Source organism: Ciona robusta, chromosome 14, assembly GCF_009617815.1.
Source record: "Ciona robusta chromosome 14, ASM961781v2".
Lineage (NCBI taxonomy): Eukaryota > Metazoa > Chordata > Ascidiacea > Phlebobranchia > Cionidae > Ciona > Ciona robusta.
This window is the reverse complement of record NC_143248.1, coordinates 5,597,047-5,621,513: the sequence shown is the minus strand read 5'-3', so window position 1 is coordinate 5,621,513 and position 24,467 is coordinate 5,597,047. Positions and strand designations below refer to the sequence as shown.

General features: G+C 38.1%; 5 protein-coding genes across 5 annotated transcripts; 3 read left to right on the top strand and 2 right to left on the bottom strand.

The window, feature by feature from the left end:
- Positions 1–108: 108 nt before the first annotated feature.
- LOC149725369 (histone PARylation factor 1-like) lies at positions 109–3,233 on the top strand. Its single transcript, XM_089892436.1, has 6 exons — positions 109–363; positions 711–993; positions 1,322–1,415; positions 1,755–1,899; positions 2,328–2,499; positions 2,803–3,233. The coding sequence occupies exons 1-6, from the start codon at positions 177–179 to the stop codon at positions 2,927–2,929; spliced, it is 1,008 nt and encodes a 335-aa protein (XP_089748562.1). The 5' UTR covers positions 109–176; the 3' UTR covers positions 2,930–3,233.
- Positions 3,234–3,359: 126 nt separating this feature from the next.
- LOC149725368 (uncharacterized) lies at positions 3,360–5,707 on the bottom strand. The gene is made up of 3 exons (XM_089892429.1): positions 5,344–5,707; positions 4,802–4,933; positions 3,360–4,328 (listed from the first exon to the last, which is right to left on the bottom strand). Exons 1-3 carry the CDS (start codon positions 5,567–5,569, stop codon positions 3,439–3,441), a joined length of 1,248 nt encoding a protein of 415 aa, XP_089748555.1. The 5' UTR covers positions 5,570–5,707; the 3' UTR covers positions 3,360–3,438.
- Positions 5,708–5,833: 126 nt separating this feature from the next.
- Positions 5,834–12,550, top strand: LOC149725367 (protein MFI-like). The gene is made up of 10 exons (XM_089892428.1): positions 5,834–6,238; positions 6,558–6,684; positions 6,951–6,990; positions 7,203–7,300; positions 8,355–8,501; positions 9,025–9,155; positions 9,344–9,446; positions 9,896–10,020; positions 10,588–10,708; positions 11,103–12,550. Exons 1-10 carry the CDS (start codon positions 6,039–6,041, stop codon positions 11,382–11,384), a joined length of 1,374 nt encoding a protein of 457 aa, XP_089748554.1. The 5' UTR covers positions 5,834–6,038; the 3' UTR covers positions 11,385–12,550.
- LOC149725366 (uncharacterized) lies at positions 11,780–20,237 on the bottom strand. The gene is made up of 13 exons (XM_089892421.1): positions 20,083–20,237; positions 19,345–19,583; positions 18,786–18,904; positions 18,083–18,270; positions 17,329–17,485; positions 16,836–16,978; positions 16,248–16,438; positions 15,056–15,316; positions 14,328–14,573; positions 13,544–13,703; positions 12,948–13,152; positions 12,450–12,550; positions 11,780–12,158 (listed from the first exon to the last, which is right to left on the bottom strand). Exons 1-13 carry the CDS (start codon positions 20,138–20,140, stop codon positions 12,040–12,042), a joined length of 2,187 nt encoding a protein of 728 aa, XP_089748547.1. The 5' UTR covers positions 20,141–20,237; the 3' UTR covers positions 11,780–12,039.
- Positions 20,238–21,870: 1,633 nt separating this feature from the next.
- LOC149725365 (cyclin-dependent kinase 7-like) lies at positions 21,871–24,440 on the top strand. The gene is made up of 2 exons (XM_089892435.1): positions 21,871–22,027; positions 22,784–24,440. Exon 2 carries the CDS (start codon positions 22,786–22,788, stop codon positions 23,818–23,820), a length of 1,035 nt encoding a protein of 344 aa, XP_089748561.1. The 5' UTR covers positions 21,871–22,027; positions 22,784–22,785; the 3' UTR covers positions 23,821–24,440.
- The last annotated feature ends 27 nt before the right edge of the window (positions 24,441–24,467 follow it).

The window sequence follows — 24,467 nt, the reverse complement described above, 5'->3', positions numbered from 1 at the left end:
TATTGATGCAATAAAAAAATGTTGGTAACCAAAACAGTTATTTTTAAGCTATAAATAGAATGTGTCTATCGATTTGACTCAGCGTAGGGTATTTCCCATTGGAAAAATATGGCGCGAATTTTGCAAATAATTTAAGTTGTTTTGTTGTTAAAATATTCAATAAAAGTCGTGAAAGTATGCCAAGGAAGCGAAAAAGTGACGAAATTGAAGCGAAGACCACGATTTCAAAGAAACAGAAGAACGTAGAACAAGATACGGGAAGCGAAAAAGAGCGAATCGAAAAGTTGTACGGAATTTCGTTTTCGAGAGATTTTTTCGCGTTTTGGAAATTCTGCGTGGAGTTAAAACCGGAAAACCCCTTAAGTATGTATGACGTAACATTACTATATTGTATCGTGTTAATTTTTTGGTTGGTACGTGCTGTTTTATATGCTTTGTTCAAATTGCCAGCTGTTTATTCTATTCACATTAAATATGCTTGCTGGTTGAAGCTAGGGTTGATTTATTACCCCAACGGCCCAACATTGTATTCTATTCTATATGGGTGAGGTCCTACAGTGAGGCACGCCAAGGTACCTGAGATTTAAACCAGAGTTCTATTCTATGTGGGTGAGGTTCTATACCGAGGCATAAACCTATGGTTAAATAAGGAGTTAAAGTTATAGCTTATGATTATGTTGGTGAGCAGATCTTAATTTTAAATATTACAGACAGTTTACTTTGCATCGGTTTGAAACTGGTCGGACCTTTCTACTACCTTCACCACCAACACAAGCAAGATGATTCCAAACCGCCAGAATTCTACCATATGAAGTGGAGACATTACTATGATACTCCTGAGTTACTTACTGTTGTAACTTCAGTTGTAAACAAAGGTTTCCACATCGGATATTTTAAAGATGACCCACAGGACGAGGAAAATGTGGTCGTTGCGAACTCAGGGAAAGATGGAGTTTATTCGGTTCTAGGAGATAATTTATTTGCAGCAGTGAAGTGAGTGGAACATTCTCCTATTAACAGGCATAGTATATAATTTCCTCTTTGTTTAAAGCTTATTCTATTATACCAACGTAGTAGTAAAATGTGTCCATGTTGTTGGATATTGGGACATTGAGGGTCTTTAACAGGAGTGTAAGAAAACAAACTGTGGTATAAGATACCTAGCTATATAGGATACATTACCTACCTGGTTTTGCCACCAGCCCTATGACACCTTACCTTTACGTAATAATTTTTTCATAGTTAAATGAAAAAATTAGGTACTCAACCTACTCTGGTATACATAAGTGCCCACCCACTACAAAACCAACTTATGTTTCAGCTCACAAATAGAAAGTTACCTCAAGAAAGCCAACAAAGACGAAACTAAAGTTGCAAAATCGATTCAAACTAAACTGAAACAACTAACGCAACAAGTGAGAGTTTTTTTTGTTAATTAAAAACTAGAAATATACGGCTGATAATTTGGTCAAACAGTGGTAGCAGCATCGAGCTTTGAACCCATTTTCTCCGGTTACAGTGGGAAAATATCAAAATAAGAATATGACACTTTCAGTAGTGAATGAGAGCTTTTTAAAATGTCATTATAGCACAGTGTTTGTGTTTTGTGTGTGTCCGTGGAAAACTCCTGTCATGCAAGGATAACTAAGTTACATATATTCATAAAGAAATATAAAATAGATAGACGAATATAAACCATACATAATACCTACACACACTGCTATATAAATATAATGTTCCTTATATTTATTCAGGAAGATTTTTCTCTCATCCCAAGGAGTGACAAAGTGAGACAACGCGAGAAGAAGGTTGTTGCTAAGACGTTACAAAAAGTTGGCATTGTGGTTCCAATATCTGGTGAAGATAAAGTTGGATACCGGCCTTTGCCTCACAGTAACCGTGAGTTGGTTCCGTTCAATATGCTTATGTTTAATGGGCCAACGTTAGTCTAAATCTTAATTTCGCATGTGCCCTTAATATAATGTTGTGGTAATGGAACATGGCCCAAATCGCAGATCCCCTCCCATTCTATGCTATAGAACGTGACCTGTAGCATGCCTTTCTGTAGGACCTCTCCTATATAGAACACAATGCTGTGCTAATGGACCAACTCTGGCTTAAATCCTAGGTCCCATGGCATGCCTCACTGTAGGGCCTCACCCATATAGAATAGAATGTGCATATACAATGTTGGGGTAATAGGCCAACTCTGGTCTAAATCCCAGGTCCTTTGGCATGCCTTCCATGTATGACCTCACTAAAATAGATTACAACCATGAACCATTTACAGTGATATATTGACTTTCAAACATACTCATATATTCCAGCTGACTTGGTCAAGTTATTGAAGAAGATAACGGAAGCCAAAGATGATGAAGAAAGAATGTTGAGGTTTGATCCGATACAGGAGATGGTGACGTTTATACAGTTCGCTAATGATGAATGCGACTATGGTATGGGATTGGAACTTGGGGTGGATGTGTTTTGTAACGGATCAAGGTAGTGTAGCGTGAATTTCACTTGCTTTTTAAATACGATACATTCTTAGCGTACCTAGCAATCGGTATAATGCCTTGGATTTGGGTCCGAGTTGGCCCATTATCCCAACATTGTATTCTATGTGGGTGAGGTCCTAGAGAAAGGCATGCTATAGGACCTGGGATTTAGGCCACAGTTGGCCAATTACCCGATAAATTTATGTAGATTCTATTCTATATGGGTAAGAGCATTTTTAACATTATCGTTTTCTTTTGCATATAATCCTATATTAATTAATAAAATGAATTCCTGATTCATTCCCAGATACTTCAACAAGTTGGCTACTAACTTACTCACTATGGCGTACAAGCTAACCAAAAGAGACCTTTACGCCAGAATAATTGAAAGTCATTTAAAAGATCGACGTTTAGAAAATATGGATAGAATGTAATACAAGGTGACTTCAGTAGTTGCCACAACTCTCAACTGTCTTTTGTTTTTTTTCATAAAGTTGTTTAGACTGATGCTTCTGCATTTAAACTTGTTCTACTTGCGTAGTTTTTTATTTGATACCAGCACCTTGTACTGTATTTATCACCATAATAACCTTGAATTGGTTGCACTACTTTCAACAGGTGTTTATATAAGTTAATCTGTATGACACATCATCTAAAGCTTTTCCTTCTTGTGCATCTTTATTTTTTGATTTCATACAGAATTCTTGCACCACTTATTAAAAAAAAATCTTCTAAAAATCCCCACTCATATTTTATTTACTTTTATTTTGTCTGATTAGTAAACTTTAATAAGTCTCGCGTACTACCTTGAAAACCTTCATGTACCACAAGTGTTAGAAGCCTACCATAGGTTAGGAACCAATGCTATATTCACAAAGAGTGGTTTATACATCAAATGGCAATGTAGTGCTCATACAAGTTGAATACGACAGAATGTATAGTTTTACCGAACTATCCCAGCCAAAACAATAGCTAACTCGTATCCAAGTGAAGAGAAAGGTTCTTCTAATGGAGAATTTAATATTTGGAACTGATCTATATTTATAAAAGGTTTCCTGCGATCCTTTTGCAATTTTATGTTTGTTTTTGAAACATTAGTGTCAAGTACCACGCCAAGCTGGATGTCTTGTTTAGTTACAACCCTGTTTAATGGCTCAATGTATACCAAGCTTGTAGGTTTCAAATGGACACTAAATTCTTTAATGTCACGTACAGCTTTCAGAATAGGTACGTTTGGTTCAAATAGTTTTGATATATAGAGAACTTGGGATTGAGCTACAATGCATAAAGCATGGGAGATAGGCAGTGCAAAGTTTCGTGTACAAGTTACCACATCCTTTGTTTCATCTGGTTCCACTTTAGGTTTTGGTATTTTTAAAAGTGTGACGTCGCAAAGGATTTTTCTGCGGCCGTATTTTAATATCGCTGTTACAAAGCCCTCGTTTACACAGACGGGTGTGAATGCTGTTGCGAGCGCAGACACCCATGCTTTGAACAACTGATGCAGTTGTGAGAGGGATATTGAATACACGAGGCACATCAGCTTATCTGGTAGGTTAAGTTGTAGCTTTGATAAAACCGCAACAAGTTGATCTTCAAAACTTAAACTCACATCAGGCAGATTTTGAAGGTAAGGTTTTGCTCTTGTTAGTTTATGCTGCAGGACGTCTCGTGTTAACGCCCCAGTTATTTTAACCACTTGGTTGGGGTTCTTGAATAGTTTGTTGCATGATAGATACGGAGCTTCCACTGCTTGTTTTAACTCCATGTGTTCGATTGTTAGTTTGTTGACTTCAAGTTTCAGTTGCTCGTTCATAGACACAATATTATTAGCTGTAACATAGAAACATTATTAACATTAAAATAAGAGACTGATGATGCTAGTTTTTGGTGATATATATCTTATGGTACACCATTAGTTGGACTTGATTTTTGTTTGCTGCATATTTAGTAGCACTTGGTGTATTCTGTTATGATACAACGAGAACCGTCCAACAATATGAGTTCTTGATCCGAACCATTTCACATGAACTTTAAACTTATTGAACATGCAATCTTTCAGCCTAATAAAACTACATTGTAAAAATAGTATATAAAATACATAAATGAATATAACTTACTTATCCTCGCATGGGGCAACGACAGTCGTTATAACACAGGTGTTCATACACCTTATGCCAGCTTATGAGTTACCATGTATGTTACTTTGTGGGTGATTATTTTTTTAAGTATGACTGATAATTTAGACAACCCATTAGTGACCACTGGGTTACAGTAATAGATGTCCAACATCATTATATTAGCACCTGAATTAAACACCAATTCTTCATATTGTTTGATCTCCCCTTCAATGTGTTTGGGATCGCTCTTTAGTTTTGTCCAATTGTCCAAGTTTGGAATCGTGTTCGGTTTTAATTCATGGGTTCGGTGAGTAACACCTGTAGGATAGTTGTAATGGTTCATTTTATAATGAGTAAAGTACATTTATACAACTCATGCTCACTGTTACAACATGGGTGTCTTCTCATAAACCAGACACACATGGTGTATTCATACACCTCATGCTCACTGCCGAGTTATAACATGGGTGTCTTCTTATACACCAGGCAAACATGGTGTATTCATACACCTCATGCTCACTGCCGAGTTATAACATGGATGTCTTCTTATACACCAGGCAAACATGGTGTATTCATACACCTCATGCTCACTGTTGAGTTATAACATGGGTGTCTTCTTATACACCAGACACACATGGTGTATTCATACACCTCGTGCTCACTGTCAAGTTATAACATGGATGTCTTGTGTCTGTCTTAATATACATCAGCCAATTTACATTGCTTACCACATATCGTAACAGTTTTGTAATCCTCCGGTTTAAAGTGATTGGGACACACCAACGAAGTGGACTTTGGCTCCATTATTTTTGGTAACTTACGGGACTTATCCCGGGTTCCATATATTGCAGATATCCATTTCTGCTTTAATTCTTCGTCTTTAGGAAACGGAATACCTTCAAATGAAATCCCACACATATTGTTGCATGCCGGCACGTAACATTCTATTGACATTTTGCCTGAAATTCACTGCAAACGTTATAAAACGGGCAAAGCAGCGTATGTCTGCTTGGCGACTTGTGAATTACAAAGTATAGACGGTCGCTGGTGATATATATTCTAGGCCGTTTAAAAGCGGATTTTCGATGAATTGAGTGTCGAAGCGTGTATACAAACAATACCTGCTGATGCAAACTGCACAAAATCTGCAATATAACAATTTAATTGTAGGTATATTAAGAATAAAAAATCCTAAATTATTAGTTCGCGATTTCTATTTTACCGTCATGCTTTACTGGGTTCCGATAAAAATATGTTCCCACGGTTACAAGGCAAGCTTTTTCCCGGCGAAAAAAATAACTAAAAAGGTAATAAAAACACAGTTTTGTTGCATTTTACTTATAAATGCGTATGCTTGAGTTTAATATGTATATTTATATATGATAAGAAAGTCTAGAAGTTAAGATAGAACGCAAAAAACGAAATGTTAAACCAAAAAGAAGCAGTTTCAATACTGACTGCGTTCTCGCAAAATACCGCCGATTCAGCAGCGGTTTCACTAAAGTTGGCACGAGCTACTAAGTCTGAGCGAAAGAAACATATAAAAAACGAAGAAGCAACTGCAGAGAAGTTAATAAGTGCTGTGTTGGAGATATCAAGACATTGGAGGGGTTTTGCATGCAGGTATCATAGCTTTGTTGGCTATTATAATACGTGATTTGTAAATACCAACACAATTTTCTTACTGTTTGTAATGTAATGCCATTATTTTTGCCAAAACTTGAACAAAAAATCCATAGTTTGGTGTGAAAGTGCTAAATATATGTGCTGTAACTAAAAAAAAGTAATACTGGATAATTCTATACAAAGTACTATTATTTTCTGAAAATCACATAATTATACAAAAGATTCTACTTAATATTATATGCTTGGTAGCAATATCAGCAAAATAAATCTATAATTGCTCTAATCTAACCAAATAATCACCATCCCCATTTTACAGGAAATTCCTTCGTGGTCTCTTCGTTAGTCACGATGATAAAATACAAGAGAAACAGAAACTCCCCCAAGCCTTAGAAATACAAAACTCATTGTCAGTTTTACTGGGCGTCGAACAGTCACAACAAAGTGTAAAAAATCTGAAACATGTTATTTTGATGTCAATTTATAATTAACTCATATAATTGTAACTAACTGTAATAACAACTGTTGTTAAAAATACTCTAAGAACGTAATTGTAACCGTCCTTTGGGTGATAATTAATAATCCCCATCTTAAAATAGGTTCTTTGTTACTGTAGTTAAAAAGATAAATAAAAAAATATATATTATAGCTTTTTTAAATAATATATTCAGTTACTTAATTATTTATTTCTTTAACATATATTATTTTTCAGGTTGATTCCGTTCATCCACCAAACACACCTGAGGTTCAAGGTATTTCTGTTTTTGTATAATAGGCAACAAACCTGGGGTGGCTGAAAGGCTGCCTTACCCCTAGAATATTTTTTCACTGCATTAATGAGTAAACATTACTGCAACGAATAAATTAGACCTGTATCACAAGATTCTGCGAATACCTATTGATGCTTTTATAAAAGTCTTGCATTTTATCCACAATAAACATGCATTTCATGATTTCTATGCAGAACCAACCCCAGAAAAAGTAAAGCCTCCAAAATGTCGGGTGATTTCAAACAAATCTGATGCAGCAAGCGTAATACAACGCTCATGGAGAAGACACATTGTGAGTGTGTTGACTATTTCTACGCTTTGTTTAATATGTGTCACTGATATATATCATGTTTACCAGTGTTTTATGACGGGAGTGCATTTTAACCATATCCTAACAAATAGTTACAGAATTATATAGCCGTATCTTCACCATTCTAAAAGAGTGTTGTTAATCCCAAAGTAAATAAATATACAACAAGTAAGGACACCCATTGTTTGAAAACAATGGTCAATGGACGCCATCTTGTTTCCCACATCAGGCATGAAATGCATCAACATGGGCACCAGACGAATATTTTGCATTTTTTAACTGCTTTTTAGACTTTTAATCATTTTTTGTTTCAATAGTTGTATTATAGGATACAGGAAACATTTATGATGCATCAAAATTGAAAATAATTGAATATTTTACAACCCAACCAAAACTCAAGCATTCGCATTTTAAACGTAAATACAGTATTTAAAACTTTTGCAATGCCGGTGCCAAATACATTAAATTTATATATATATATAATTGTGTAACATAAATAACCCAAACATTGCTCAAAAATGAGCAAATATGTCGGTTTACGCTTGTGAAGTTCAACGATGTTTGAGCGGGGAAACATGTGGGAAACAAGTTGGCGGCCTTGTCCTTACTTTCTGATATCTATGTTCTTTGGTTAATCCATCTTATTCCACTGTACTATATACGTTTTATATAAATGTCTGTTGATCTTTGTACAGTTTGATAAACACAATGACCTTTGGTTAAAAACATGGTAATTGTTAAAAACATGATGGGGAAATATGGTATAGTAGAGTGGGGGAAGATGGGACACATTTTCATTCTATTTTCTCATTCCATTCGGTCGTAAACAAAGAATTATAAAATCGGAACCTCGCGACTTTCATTGACCGTTGTTAGTTGTTTAAAATACGATCAGGATATTTAAATAATATGTGCTAAATGTGTTCCATCTTACCCCACCCTACTATATATTGTGTGCTAAAGGAATCCCATCTTCCACAGCTATATATTATGTGCCCCTGTTATCCCATCTTAAATATCCATACAATCCCACCAGGACATGCAAGTGTTCCGATATTATCGCGACTTAATCAACTTTCGTGGCCATGGAGATCCAGCTCTAATGCTTAAATGCATCAACCCTAATGAATCAAAACTATTGGATTCGGCAGCTGGTGTTCATGTGAGGTTTAGGCTTGCTGGGGTGAGTTGTAGTACTTGTATGTGTGTTTCCTTTTTTAACATTGTATTTATTCTGTATTAAAATTGTATTCACAATCCATTAAGGTCCAGCAGTAAAGGACCTGGGGTTTAAGCTAAGTTTGGCTCGTTACCCAAACATTGTATATTTACATTTTATATGAGTGAAGTCCTGCAACAAGGCATACACTAGTGTATAAAGCATGACATCCTTTGTCTGCCATCTGTATTATGTGAGACTTCTGTCATCTGTATTATGTAAGAGTGAGTGTCACAACTCACAACTTCGCAAGTACCAAGCTGGACAAGCTTGGTACAGGTCTTTATATAACAACCACTCTTGCAGTTTCAGTTAATCAACTTTAACCATCCTCAGTGTTAGATGAGACAAGAGTGAGTGTTACAAGTACCAAGCTGGTCTTTATATAACGATCACTCTTGTCTCATCTAACACTGAGGATGGTGCAGTTTCACTTAATCAACTGTAACCATCCTCAGTGTTCGATTAACCAAACCACCTTATGCAGGAAAAGTTTCCCCCAAACATCTACTACAAGATCTTCACCCATAGACCAGTAGTTGACATGTGTGCTAACAGCCCTAAAGATTATACAAAGATTGAAGCAAAAGTTCCTGTTGGAAAGCAAGTTCATAATAAGTAAGTAAACCTACATATAGTTAGGAGTTAATGTTATGTTTGTTTTTATAGTTGGACTTGTAAAAAGTTCAAGGTTATTGTTTTGTTGACACTTTGTTAAACTAACTATAAATCTAAACTTAAAAAATACCGAAATATTCATCAAATACAACTTAAATTATGTAAACAATATATTAATATTCCTACAGAACATTATCACTTAACACAACCAACACCAAGGAAGGTTGGTACGTGAGACATGAAAACAATGGCTGGAGACTCGTGTCAGATCGACTTATTCATTCCTCCATGGTAGGCATACCTCATGCTCACTGTACAGTTATAGTATGTTTATAAACTGTTGCCAGGCATGTTACACCTGTTTTCTTAGTTTTATAAGGTAGCTTTTTGGGCATTTATTTGTATGCTTGTATTTGCATAGTATGCCTGGTTGCCTGGCAGCAAAGTTTATGTATAAATGCTTATTTAAGCTTTGTATATGTTTTCTAAAATAGCTTCCTTGCATGTATTTGCATTTAACATCTTATGCAATACAAGTACATTTTTATCATGGTGAAGGGGCCTCATTTAAATATTGGTGTGGCATTTAATCATAGTTTATTACATATATCATGTTCATGTTTTATTCTCAACCATTTTCATGCCTCAGAAATCAAAATGACACTCAAAAAGGTTATTTATTTTACAATAAACATGACTAGTGGTTCAGTCACCTCACACAACCCTTTATGACATCATAGGACCCAGTTACTTGGCAAACCTCGAAGAAAACGGTCGATTTCCACCACACGAGGGTGCAACGACAAGCGGATGTTGACCACCGGAGGCGCAAGAGGAAGATTGAGTGGATGAGGAAGATGTATAAGTGAGTTTGACAGGGGCATGGGGCTGGCAGGGGGCATGGGGTTGAGGGGGGCATGGCGGGGGGCATGGGGTTGGCGGGGGCATGGGGATGGGGATGGTGGGGGCATGGGGATGGCGGGGGCATGGGGATGGCGGGGCATGGGGTTGGCAGGGACATGGGGATGGCAGGGGGCATGGGGTTGGCGGGGGCATGGGGATGGCGGGGGGCATGGGGCTGGCAGGGGCATGGGATGGCGGGGACATGGGATGGCGGGGACATGGGATGGCGGGGGCATGGGGATGGCGGGGACATGGGGTGTACTGATTGTATGGAACTTGCCTTTTGTAAGAAGTTATAAACAGGTGTTCTGTTTCATACACCTCGTGGCTGCTTACAAGTTACCTAACTATCTAACTTTATGGAGAATTGTTTAAATGTATGGCTAATAATTTGCTGTAAGTGTCTGCCCAATGACACATATTTCATAATGATGGCAGTGCCTAGCCTTGAACCCATAATCTTTTGACTGGAGGCAGGCATGCTAACCAACTCTACCTTGATGCCATACTTATGTATATACTAACACAGAGATGGAATGTTGCACGCACGAGAAACCGACCAGGAGACGAGTGACTTGGTTGATCGAGCAGCAAAAGGATTGGTCAACACTGTTGATGCAAGGGGGACGGAAGCTGTTATGGAATGGGAGGTATATGTGCCTGGGGTGGGGTTTGAACCTGTGGTCTATGGCTGATATGTGGCAAAATGGTGTGTGGATATTTCAAACACATTAGAATATGTAATGTCTGTTTGCTTATCCACACACTGCAATAGCTTCAGCAGCACGACTGGTGGGCATGGGAGTGGCAACCATGGATAAGTCATTCAAGTTCCCACCCATGAGGATATAAATGACCAAACCAACCAAAAGTCATGTCTGCTTATCCACACACTGCAATAGCTTCAGCAACTCAACTGTGGGCATGGAAGTGGCAACCATGGATAAGTCACTCAAGTTCCCACCCACGAGGATATAAATGCCAGCAGTTGTATACACACAAAGCTGCATATGTAGTAAACACATATAACAACATAAACCGCAGGTGGATGAGTTACTACAATGGACCACAGCCCTCAACTTTGATGATTACCTTGAAGTGTGGAAGGAAGCGGCAACAAGCAACGTTTCAGAGAAAACGACCTCTAACCTACGCCATAATACTGTTTCTATGTCTGAGCAAGCACGAGGGGTCATGACCTTTGACCCCTACTCCATGACCCGTGGTTCCTCTGACCTCCTGACCCCACACAAGGGTATCAATAAAGGGGATTCTCCCCAACTTACACGAAGCAAGTATATGGTACCCTTGATTGACGCGTCATAACGCGACCATTGTTACATATACTGCACTTTAAATCTCTCTTATTACATCATAGTTTTAATACTGACTGCATAAAGGCAAATGTTTTTCTATAAAGTCAAACAAACGATATCTTAGCATAAAATTTCTTTTCGCTTATAAGATATCATGTGGGTAATGGGCCAACTCTGGGTCCTATGGCCATATATCTCAAAGTCCTATGGCGTGCCTTGCTGTAGGACCTCACCAATATAGAATGAAATTGTAATATTAGATGTCATAGTTCAATGACATCAAAACTATACGATTGTGATGTCATACATCAGAACTATGCGATTGTAATGTCATATAGACAACTATAACATACCAACTGCCCACTGTGGATAAGTTTTTCAACAGTTTGTTATAATTATCAACAGTTTGTTATAACATTGTATTCTGATTTCCGACTACATAGAAACACCATTTCTAACACACAGAAAAGAAATTTAACGGATGAATGGTTATGTAAATTAGGTCTTAAATTATCAGCAAACAAATTTGTAACCACCAAGAAAATGAATAATTTTAAAATATGGTGCAAACTTTCCATGTTTGAACCTGTAGTTAATTGATTATTTTTATCATTGTTAAACTGTTTGAATTTTTGTGCCCTAACAAGTCGTTCTTGAATTTTGCTTCACTCTTGGTATTCTGGTGGCTTCTGGTCATGCAAATCTGGATCAGACTGGTTTAATCCAGTTGGAACTGGTTTGTGGCAGCATTTGTCACACCAATCAGGTTGGGCTGGAATGCAACCTGTTGATTGAATGAATGTAGTTGGAGATGAAGGGTTTTGATATAATGTTGCCATTTATTATTGTGAATATGTGACATAAACACAAATGTTGTTTGTCTCTTCGATGCGAAAATCAAACTAATTAAAACAATGAAGAGAAGAGAACTGCCATTAAAAATTATTGGTAGAAAATGCCAAAAATCTACTTATGGAAAAAAGCCGAAAGCATGGCTAAATCTAAGCCCATATTATCCTATGTGTGTAAGAAGATAACCTATCTAGATTACTGACAACTAACTTCACCCACTAACCTTCTAATGAATGTTTCACACAAGCTCCGGGCACAACACCTGATGTCATTCGGTCACGGAAATAACGAAGAGCAAAGTAACATCCGAATACGATCACGAAGCTGTAAAAAGATGAATGTAACTTGTTTATCCTCGCATGGCAGGGCAATGAAAATCGTTATAACACGGGTGTTCTGTTTTATACACTTCGTGCCTGCTTATGAGTTATCACGTATGTAACTTATTTATCCTCGCACGGTGGGGCAACTGCAGTCGTTATAACACGAGTGTTCTGTTTCATACACCTCGTGCCTGCTTACGAGTTACCACGTATGTAACTTGTGACACCTCGTGCCCGCTTCTATGTATCGGCATGCCACTTTTGACATATAACTCTGCAAGTCTTGGGCAATCAAGGCATTCACTTGTATGAATGCTCCATGCATGGTAGGCAATGGCCGCTCATGTTATAACTCATATCTCCCCAGTTATATAAAGATAAGTTATGATGATATTTACATAAAAGCAGCATCTCCCATCGTGGATCTGTTTCGCTCTCCTTCAACAACAAACTCAATCCTTCTTCCTTGTGTGATGTCATCATTGGTGATGTCATCGTTTGTGGTGTCATCGTTTGTGATGTCATCTTGTATGAAATCAGCATCATCTCGAGATATTTCAACGTCTTCATTCGAGGTACCGTCTTTCTCATCCTTAGCTTTCACTGAAATATCGTAATAATTTTAATGATTGCTGTTAGTAAGTTCATTTTCATCTAACGATGAGATGGTTAAAGTTGATTAAGTGAAACTGCACCATCCTCAGTGTTAGATGAGACAAAGAGTGAGTGTTATATAAATACCAGCTTAATATTTTTTTGGCAAAAGCCTAAAAAACAATCACTTAAAAAATTACATACATGGCATCTCGTAAGTGGGCACAATGTGTATGAAACAGACCCGTGTTATAACGACTTTCGTTGTCCTGTCGCGCAAGTATAAATAAATTACATACATGGTTACACAAAAGCAAGCACGAGATGTATGAAACAAAACACCTGTGTTACTCACAAATTGCCCGCATATACAAGTTTCATTCATTCAACCGCAACTTACATGTGAACGGCCCAACAGATTTAGTCACTGATTCTCCATCCTCAGATTCCGTGGTTCGTTTGCGTCTTGAATGACAAACTTGCCCGCACCGCCCTGTGGTATCAGAGCTCCGACACATGATGAAACTACAGTGGATGTATACCGGGCCCCGCTGTACCTCCTGGTTATGCAAAGGTTGTTTTGTAACAGTATAACTATTCATATACTCACTGTTAAGGTATAACTTGGCATCGCTTTTGCATTTAACTAATGTTCTAAAAGGACGAAATATGTATGTTGGTAGAAACAGCAAATTTATTTGTATACTCATTGTTAAGTTATAACTGGGTAAATTCTTTTTAAGCGATATCGGAAATAGAAAACAGCCACAGTTTTTTCGTCCAAAGCATAAAACAGACATGGTTTTTACTGACTCTCTTTCTGATATTATTTTGTATCCATAACATGTTTTAATGACTGTCGTTTTGCCACTAACAGCTTTCTCTTTGTTTTTTTCAATTAATTTAATCTTCGCAAAAGCAATGGCCCTAGACCTAGACATACAGTAGCAGTGACATAGTGATTTACCAATAATTCGGGATCACTAATGAGTTGTCTAAGTTGCCAGCCATACTTTAAAAGAAATTATAATAATCACCTACAATTCACAAAGTTACATAGGTGGTAACTTGTAAGCTGGCATGATGTGTATGAAACAGAACATCCGTGTTAAAACAACCGTCATTGAACAGCCGCGCGAGGATAAATATGTTACATTTATTCAATACATAACCATTTCACTTACCAGGGCACTTCTGTTTGACACAAACTCAAACATATTAAACTTGAATCTGACTTGGCCAGGTGATGCTCTGGTTTGGAACTCAACAGTTGGGTCTTTCTGGCATCCACCATTTGAAATAAGGGCATAAGATACTGGGTCGTTTATATTGGATGTTGGGGTAGCTGTGCAAGTCCATAGCTTGAGTGTGAGGCCGTCAGATATGGGGGAACTTGAGCCTTCGATGTACACAGGGCAGTCTATGACATACTGTGGATGGAAGATATATGTAAGTGTTATAATAATATTATAATATATTTCCAGAGTAGCCATAAAATGTTGTATATGTGTTAGCTGATAAGCAGGCATGAGGTGTATGAAACAGAACAACTGTGATAATCACATCTATTTTTTACATTCATTTATTGATGTAGACCTAACAAGGTATACATATTTTATGCACATGGTTTGGTATACAGGGTATATCTTATATTCTTGCAAGGTTTCAGTTAATTTCTATCATATATGGGTGAGGTCCTACAGTGAGGCACGCCGTGGGACCTGGGATTCAGACCAGAGTTACCCATTACCCCAACATTGTATATGCACATTCTATCATATATGGATGAGGTTCTACAGTGAGGCATGCCATGGGACTTAAGCCAGAGTTAACCCATTGTACATGCACATTCCATTCTGTGGATAGATTTAAACCAAACCTAAAATATGAAAGTAAAAATAATTGCCCTCACTGCTAAATTTCCTGTCTGTTTTGTCGAAAAACTACTGTTGGTGTAAACGTCCAGGGAAAGTGGGAAATTGCCCTGCTGTACGAGCTTGCCCTCCACCAAATGAGCTGCAGGTTTGATGGTGATTGATGATGTGTTGGCTTGGGTGGGTGCTGTGCATTCTATGTTAAACTTAACGCTTGGTAGCAACTGAGAAGCGCTGAAGTTTCGGGTTTGAACCATCTGTTTGTGGAGGCTCAATACCCCACCAGAACCACCTTGGAGCTAAGGGATTAAAAATTGTTAACTTGTAGTAGAGTTTGTATGGAGTATGTTGTAAACACATTGGTGTCTTTTTATATGGGTGTCTTCACACACATGATGTATTCATACACCTCATGCTCACTGTTGAGGTATAACATGGATGTCTTCTTATCCACCAGACACACATGATGTATTCATACACCTCATGCTCACTGTCGAGTTATAACATGGGTGTCTTCTTATACACCAGACACACATGGTGTATTCATACACCTCATGCTCACTGTCGAGTTATAACATGGGTGTCTTCTTATACACCAGACACACATGATGTATTCATACACCTCATGCTCACTGTTGAGTTATAACATGAGTGTCTTCTTATACACCAGACACACATGATGTATTCATACACCTCATGCTCACTGTCAAGTTGTTATAACACGAGTGTCTTCTTGTACACCAGACACACATGGTGTATTCATACACCTCATGCTTGCTTTCGAGTTATAACATGGGTGTCTTCTTATACACCAGACACACATGGTGTATTCATACACGTCATGCTCACTGTCCAGTTATAACATGGGTGTCTTCTTATACACCAGACACACATGGTGTGTTCATACACCTCATGCTCACTGTCCAATTATAACATGAGTGTCTTCTTATACACCAGACACACATGATGTATTCATACACCTCATGCTCACTGTCAAGTAGTTACAACACGAGTGTCTTTTTGTACACCAGACACACATGGTGTATTCATACACCTCATGCTCACTGTTGAGTTATAACATGGGTGTCTTCTTATACACCAGACACACATGGTGTATTCATACACCTCATGCTCACTGTCGAGTTAAAACATGGGTGTCTTCTTATACACCAGATACACATCGTGTATTCATACACTTAATGCTCGCTGCCGAGTTGTAACATTAGTTACCTCCTGAGTGGCTCCACATACACCATATGGAATATCAATGATGTAATTGTCTCCCACTTCTCTTGTGTATGTTGCCACATTACACGTTACATCATTAAGCCTAAGATCAGATGGTGTTAGACCTCTTAATTTGCATTTAGGGATTGTGAGAGTCATGTTGCTATCACAGCTTGTGAGTGATGTTGTTATGTCTGGAATGTTAGAATGGGAGCGTTAATTTAAATGTTGTATTAATGATAAGCAGATGTTTCGGACAGTAACTTGGTGGATAGTAACCTCTTTTACACTGATGATAGACCAAGTTACTGTCTGGATACTAAACTCATGATCCGCAGATGTTTCGGACGGTAACTTGGTGGATAGTAACCTCTTTTACACTGATGGTAGACCAAGTTACTGTCTGGATACTAAACTCATGATAAGCAGATGTTTCGGACAGTAACTTGGTGGATAGTAACCTCTTTTACACTGATGGTGGACCAAGTTACTGTCTGGATACTAAACTCATGATCAGCAGATGTTTCGGACAGTAACTTGTTGGATAGTAACCCCTTTTAAACTGATGATGGACCAAGTTACATTACTTACTTTGTGCCAATCGTTCCAAGCATGACGTTGATGATGTCAAAGTCGATAGAATGTCGTTGGATAACGGTAAACCAAAATCATTGAGTGCATCAATGTAAAGAACAAACGCACATGGTGCTGTGGGGTGGCCGCATGCAAATAATCTGAATAACAAACAAGCCAAGATTAAAAACAACTTAATAATAAATGAATAAACTTATTTATCCTTCCTGAGGGGCAGCGTTAGTCGTTATAACACTGGTGTTTTGTTTCAGACACCTCATGCCAGCTTACGAGTTACCGCGTATGTAACTTGTTTATTCTTGCATGGTGGGGCAACGACAGTCTTTATAACACGAGTGTTCTGTTTCATACACCTCGTGCCAGCTTACGAGTTACCGCGTATGTAACTTGTTTATTCCTGCACGGTGGGGCAACGGCAGTCTTTATAACATGAGTGTTCTGTTTCACACACCTCGTGTGTATCAGTTCTGTTCGACCTACATACCCCTACCTTGCTTCTCGGTCGTTTCTTGTTTTATCTGCTGCCTCAGAAATATTACTTCTCGTGATGACAATTAATCGATCAAATTGTTGTAAAATGCGTTCCCTCCAGAAGGAAATTGTTTGCTCATTCATGGTGTTTGATGGACCGTAGTTTAGAGCGATCGCTGTGGAAAGAATTAGGAAGTCTCAAGTTTGCTGTTAAGATCTAACATATGTGTCTTCTTATACACCAGACACACATGATGTATCCATACACCTCATGCTCGCTGTCAAGTTATAACATGGGTGTCTTCTTATACACCAGACACACATGGTGTATTCATACACCTCATGCTCACTGTCGAGTTATAACATGGGTGTCTTCTTATACACCAGACACACATGATGTATCCATACACCTCATGCTCGCTGTCAAGTTATAACATGGGTGTCTTCTTATACACCAGACACACATGGTGTATTCATACACCTCATGCTCACTGTCAAGTTATAACATGGGTGTCTTCTTATACACCAGACACACATAAGGGGTTTATTCACCTCATGCTCACTGTCAAGTTATAACATGGGTGTGGTGTGTTCATACACCTCACGCTCACTGTCTAGTTATTACATGGGTGTCTTCTTATACACCAGACACACATGGTGTATTCATACACCTCATGCTCGCTGTTGAGTTATAACATGGGTGTCTTTTTATACACCAGGCACACATGGTGTATTCATACACCTCATGCTAACAAACCAGTATATTTTCTTACCAACTCTAGCAGTAGTTGAGAAAGGTCTGAATGAATAGGGTCCACGATACACCCAGTCATTCAGGCCAGGATTTTTTTCCACTCCCTGTCCAATATGTCGAACATACGAAGACAAACTTCCACATAAAGGCTGGTCCATACCTTGTATGGTATTAAGTGCATCCATAACAGTAGGCCCACCAGTGTAACTGAATAAAAAATATGTTATTTCAGCTACCCGGCATAAAGTAATCTGAATATTTTTGGCCCCCAATATAAAATGGTTAATTTTATTCCAACCTGTCACATGGAAAGAGGGGCACAGGGTTAGATTGTTATTACATTATATGTGAGCACTTGCTAAGCTATCTTCCATGAAAAGCAATGGTCATACCATGAATCATGGACTTAAGAGCCCAAACTAAGTCTGACTTGTTTTTGCCCAAATAGTGCTTGGGAGTTTGTATTTTTTTAACATGTTTTATGTAGAACCTCACCCATATGGAATAAAATGTGCCTATACAATGTTTGGGTAATGGTCAAACTCTGGCCTAAATCCCAGATCCCATGGCATGTCTCACTGTAGGACCTCACCCATATAGAATAGAATGTGCATATACAATGTTCGGGTAATGGTCAAACTCTGGCCTAAATCCCAGGTAGCATAGCGTGCCTCGCTGTAGAACTTCACCCATTCAGAATTAAAAAATATTTGCAACATTACTTTGCAATAATAGGAGAGTCTGAGAGAGAAGCAAACAATTTGGCTCCAACGTTGATGTTTTGATGCGCCTCCTCCTCAACAAAGAACGAAAAGATGGCTACCAGTATCTTTTTCCAAACCTGCGTTTGATTGTAGCTGTTATGTGTGTTCATACACCTTATGCTCACTGTCGAGTTATAACATGGGTGTCTTCTTATACACCAGACACACATGGTGTATTCATACACTTCATGCTCACTGTCGAGTTATAACATGGGTGTCTTATACACCAGACACACATGGTGTGTTTATACATCTCATGCTCACTGTCGAGTTATAACATGGGTGTCTTTGACAGCAGACACACAGGGTGTATAATGTTTATTTGTAAACAATCACCCTTGAAGTTACACACATTGTAACTTGCCCCGCCATGCCAGGATAAATAAGTTACATTCAATTGTCTTGCACAAGGACTCTTACGACGCCAATATTAGCAGCATACAGTGTCAAACCCGTATCGTCTGGTTATACGAGCGTTCCAGGCACTGTGTGGAGAGAATAATAAGCCGTAACTTACCGTCCACCCCGGCCACGTTGTTGTAAACCCTGGTATTGTTGCAAGAAGACAATCTGTGGGATCTACAATTATTGAAGCATCCGCTACAATGTAGATATCGGTCCCACACTGGAAGGTTGGGTCGCATGTTCGACCATCAGCGTTTAACGTAGAAAGACATTGACAGCCGCATGTTCGTGAGCCGCTTCCCCGGTATAAGCACTGTTCGGCACAGTTTCCATTGCTGGCGCAGGTTTGGGCTGCAAGAATTTAAAAGTATAAAAGTGTTTTGTATGTAGGCTAAGCATACACGAGGTTTATGAAACTGAACACCCGTGTTATAATGGCTGTCGTTGTCCTGTCACACAGGGCAAAAATAACTTCCGTATGTAATATCTCATAACTGGACGCTATAGTTATAGGTGTATGTAACAGAACACCCATGTTACATTCATTGATCAACAGAGTGTTTTCTAAGTTAGCTCTTCCAGCAATATCTTACTGATCGACGTTTCGGCCTGTACAGCTCGCCTTCATCAGGGTATTAGACTGCAATACTTACTATTTCCCGCAATGATGACAACCTATACGGGGCGTCGAAATGCCATTCTATATTTCCTGACTTTTTTATAAACAATCAACAACGATTTTTTAGAATCGTGAGGAGACGGTTCATTCTTAAACGTTCGTTGTTTATTGCCAAACGGAACGATAATGAATAAAAACATGGACCATCTTGCCCCAACCCACTATACATACCTAGAACTTGGCAGATAAGGCTGGAAAACAGGAATCCCACCAAGATAAATAGTCGCATCTTTGGTTTGTATTCCTAATTCACAGTTAAGTAAGGTTTCGATGCTTCTATTTGAAATTATTGGAAATCTAAAAAGTTTTGGTTGTAGTTTAATTGACCGTTTTGTAATGCATGTGGTTAGTAATATCTGCTGTCCAAATTTGTAACTCCTATTGCTACACTGGCGCTTTGGTCCACTCACGACAAGCCTTTATAATTATATAATGACGTATAGTAGGGTGGGAAGAGATGGGACACCTTTAGCACATCATATCCAAGTACTCTGATCGTGTTTTAAACAATTAACAACGGTCTATGGGAGTCGTAAAGATGCGGTTTTATAATTCTTTGAATGCTCTTTGTTTACTTCCAAATGGGAGGAGGAAATGGAATGATAAGGTGTTCCATCTTTCCCCACCCTACTATATTACAATAATTATTATATATACTTCGCCTAACAAGTAGCCTAAAGCTCACTATTTATTTATAAATTAACCCCAATAATACTTTACATTAAAGAGAATACGACCAGGAAAACCAACCGAAAACGTGAATTCAGTTTTGTTAAAATTACAATCTCTGTTAAAATACGCATCTAGTGCTGTATATGCGTTTCTTATGCTTTCCAAATCCGTCTTCGCTTTTTAAAATCGCCGACTATGTTAAAAGAACCAAACGTTAATTACCTACGTTACAAATAGCAATCTAATCTTAATTTTAAATGTCCTCAAAGCAACTATGTAGCTGTATACGTTTCTTATAGTTTGCAATACGCCGTTACCGCAGGTGAGTCACTGCCGGATACCGTACGGTGTTCAAACAATAGGGTTCTGTTTCCGCCGACTATCTGGTACACGAGGCATGCGTTATACACAACAGAGTACGTTAACAAATTACAAAATGCGATGTAACGTGTTATCCTATTGTAAGAAACGTTTCAATTGATAAGACTTTATTTATTCCTTCGAAACGATGGCGAAAATCAAATTAATTTACACATATTGTTATAAGTATGTATTGAGACATGACGTCACACAATGTAAGATCTTTACAACATTTGAAGATTTTAAAGAATATATATTACTGTGGGGTAAGATGGGATATCGTTGGCTCTAAATCCCATATTTCCTGATAGTGTTTTAAACAATTACCAATGCCCTTTTGGAGTCGCGCCTACGGTGATATAATTCTGTAAATATTGTTTGTTAACTACCAAATGCGTCTTGAAAAGGAAAAGAAAACTTGTCCTATCTTACCCCACTCTACTGTACTTTACTAACCAATTGGTATTCTAACAATTTGCGGAATTAAGTTTGGAAAATAACGGGTGTAATTAAAACATGTGCACAAATAAATGGATGTAACGTTTTTGCTCCATAACTTTGTGTCCGCTTACAAGTTACCACGTACGTAACTTTGTGAGTTCTTGTTTTTTTTTTGTGTGATTTTTCACTGTGGAAAACCGATAGGCATTTTTATTTAACGGCATACGCCCGCGATTGTACCTCATATGCCACAAATCAGAGTCGTAAAAACACCTTCTATGGCTCTGGTATTTCTATGGCTCTGCCACAAATGGGCTGGGCAGTAGGTCACAGTAAGAAACAACGCCATACCAATTTGTCTATATATTACTGTTCGTTAGGTTTATACGCCATATATATTTGTTTTTCTTACTAAGTGTAAACGTCTTTTTTAAATTGAATTCAGAGCTGTTTTGTCCCCAATAAGTATTCGCATTTACGTGAATTCGTGATTTAATTTATGTTCATATGATGTCTATGTTTTATCGTAACCCGGGGAGTAAATAAAGCTTCAACAAAGTTTCGGAAATTTCAGTTTTGATTTTTTTTACGTTAAATTTAATTGATTGGTGTCTTTGGTGACAGTTAGGTTACGTTCGCCACGGTAAGTTTCCTGGTTTACTGTAATGTTAATGCACTTTGTAAAACTATTAGCTGTCAATCAATAATATACTGACGAAAAGTGGCGCAACATCTAAAAAGTGGCGCAGTCAATTTAAGTTTATTGTTTTGTTTACAAATTGCATGTCCAAAACACAAACACACGGGTGCTAGTGAAGAGTCTTCCCTCACCTTATTTGCTAACCACTAACTCGCAACCCCTATAACCACTAACTACTAACCCCCTATCCATCAACACCTAACCCCCAACTACTAACACTTTCCACCAGCCTATTCTGCTATGTACTGGAATATTCTTCACTAGTGCCCATACACGATACCATCACCCGCATAAATCTGAGTCTCTAAAATACTGGTTAAATCACCTACATACTTATCATTACTTAAAGTATTGCTTTTTATCTGCTGTGGTTTTACGTTGATATCACCGCAGAGTTGCACCCTAGCAGTAGCATCTAATTTTAACTGCAATTTGTTTTTTAATATACATTTATAAATTACAACCTATTATTAACTCCTAACCCATAGTGTTTTTAATTAACTTGTAGCGGTTGTGTGTGCATCGAGCACAGATTTATAATAATTATGATTATCTAAATTTCACTATATGCCAGCTGGCAATGTACAAGACATGCAATCTTTATGCATATAGTGAAATATAGATACTTATGTTTAAATTATAAATCGGTGTTCGAAGCACACTCAACCGCTGCAAACTTATGTTTTCTTTTGTTTACAGACATGGCTAGCAAGTCCAGCAGATATGAAAAGATTGAATTTCTTGGGGAAGGGCAGTTTGCTACTGTGTATAAAGCTAAGGATACGAAAGATGACGACAGAATCGTGGCGGTGAAGAAAATTAAACTTGGAAACAGAGCTGAGGCAAAAGATGGGATAAATAGAACCGCACTGAGAGAGATTAAGCTATTACAGGAATTACATCATGAAAATATAATTGGGTTGTTGGATGTATTTGGACAGAAATCAAATATTAGTTTAGTTTTTGATTTCATGGAAACAGATTTAGAAGTTATAATTAAAGACATGAGTATTGTGCTAACTCAAGCTCATATTAAATCTTACATGATAATGACACTGCATGGGTTAGAATACCTTCATTCACTGTGGATATTACACCGAGATTTGAAGCCAAATAATTTACTGTTTGATTCGCACGGGGTTTTAAAGATTGGTGATTTCGGTCTCGCGAAGACATTTGGAAGCCCAAGCCGTGAATATACGCATCAGGTTGTTACACGGTGGTATCGGAGTCCTGAGCTTCTATTTGGGTCAAGGTTATATGGTGTGGGGGTTGACATGTGGGCTGTAGGGTGTATACTCGCTGAACTTCTACTAAGAGTCCCATTTCTACCCGGTGACTCCGATTTAGACCAATTGAGTAAAATATTTGAAACACTGGGAACGCCCAGTGATGCAGAATGGCCTGGGATGAAAGATCTTCCGGATTATATTTGTTTCAAGGAATTCCCAGGCATCCCACTTAGTCAATGCTTTTCTGCCGCAAGAGATGATTTATTAGAACTTATATCGGGGTTACTGAGGTACAACCCTGGACTGAGGGTAACTGCAGTTCAAGCTTTACATTTCTCCTTCTTCACAAACCAGCCATACCCAACAGCATACCAGAATCTACCTCTCCCAGCCTCATGTTCTTCTGTAGCAAACAAACAACCAAAAGCAGTTGCCGGGACCAAACGAAAGCGCGACAATGACACAGATTCAATGGCAGGCCTCGCTAAAAAACTTGTGTTCTGAAATGAATAGTCTTAATATCATGATACTGCTAATGCTGCTATAATAATAATGTTATAAGATATGCTGTGTTGCTGCTGGTTAAGTCGCAATCAATGTTAAACTAAGTTTCAATATTTCTATATAACGACTACAAGCTAGAAAAGTTAAATTTAAATTTGTTTGAAATAAACTTTCTAATTTTTTGGCAAACTAGAGTTACTAGATTGTTTGTTGTCTTTATGTTTTCTATTTGTTTGGTATCCTCCTATCCCTATGTTTGTTTTCATTAGGCAGAAGCACAACTGTTGTGTGAAAAAGTGGCCCAGCTGGGGGCAACATGGGCACAGCTGGGGGCAACATGGGTCACAGCAAGGGGCAACATGGGCTACAGCAACCGGCATAACAGTTACATCTTTTATTTTAGGGCTATCAATGCTGTGTTTTTTTTCTAAAGCGATTATTTCATGTGAAAAACAATTCGTCCAAAAATCCCCTCCACCCTAATATGACTAATATAAGTAATATCTTTACTCTGTTAGAGGGATCTTTCAACGTTTTAAACTATCTTTGCCATCGTTTGTTTCTCCCACCCCTTCCTTATTTAATTACATCAGGGTTGACTGATATTTACTTCCTGCAGATTACAGCTATTAGGAAATTAAAATTGT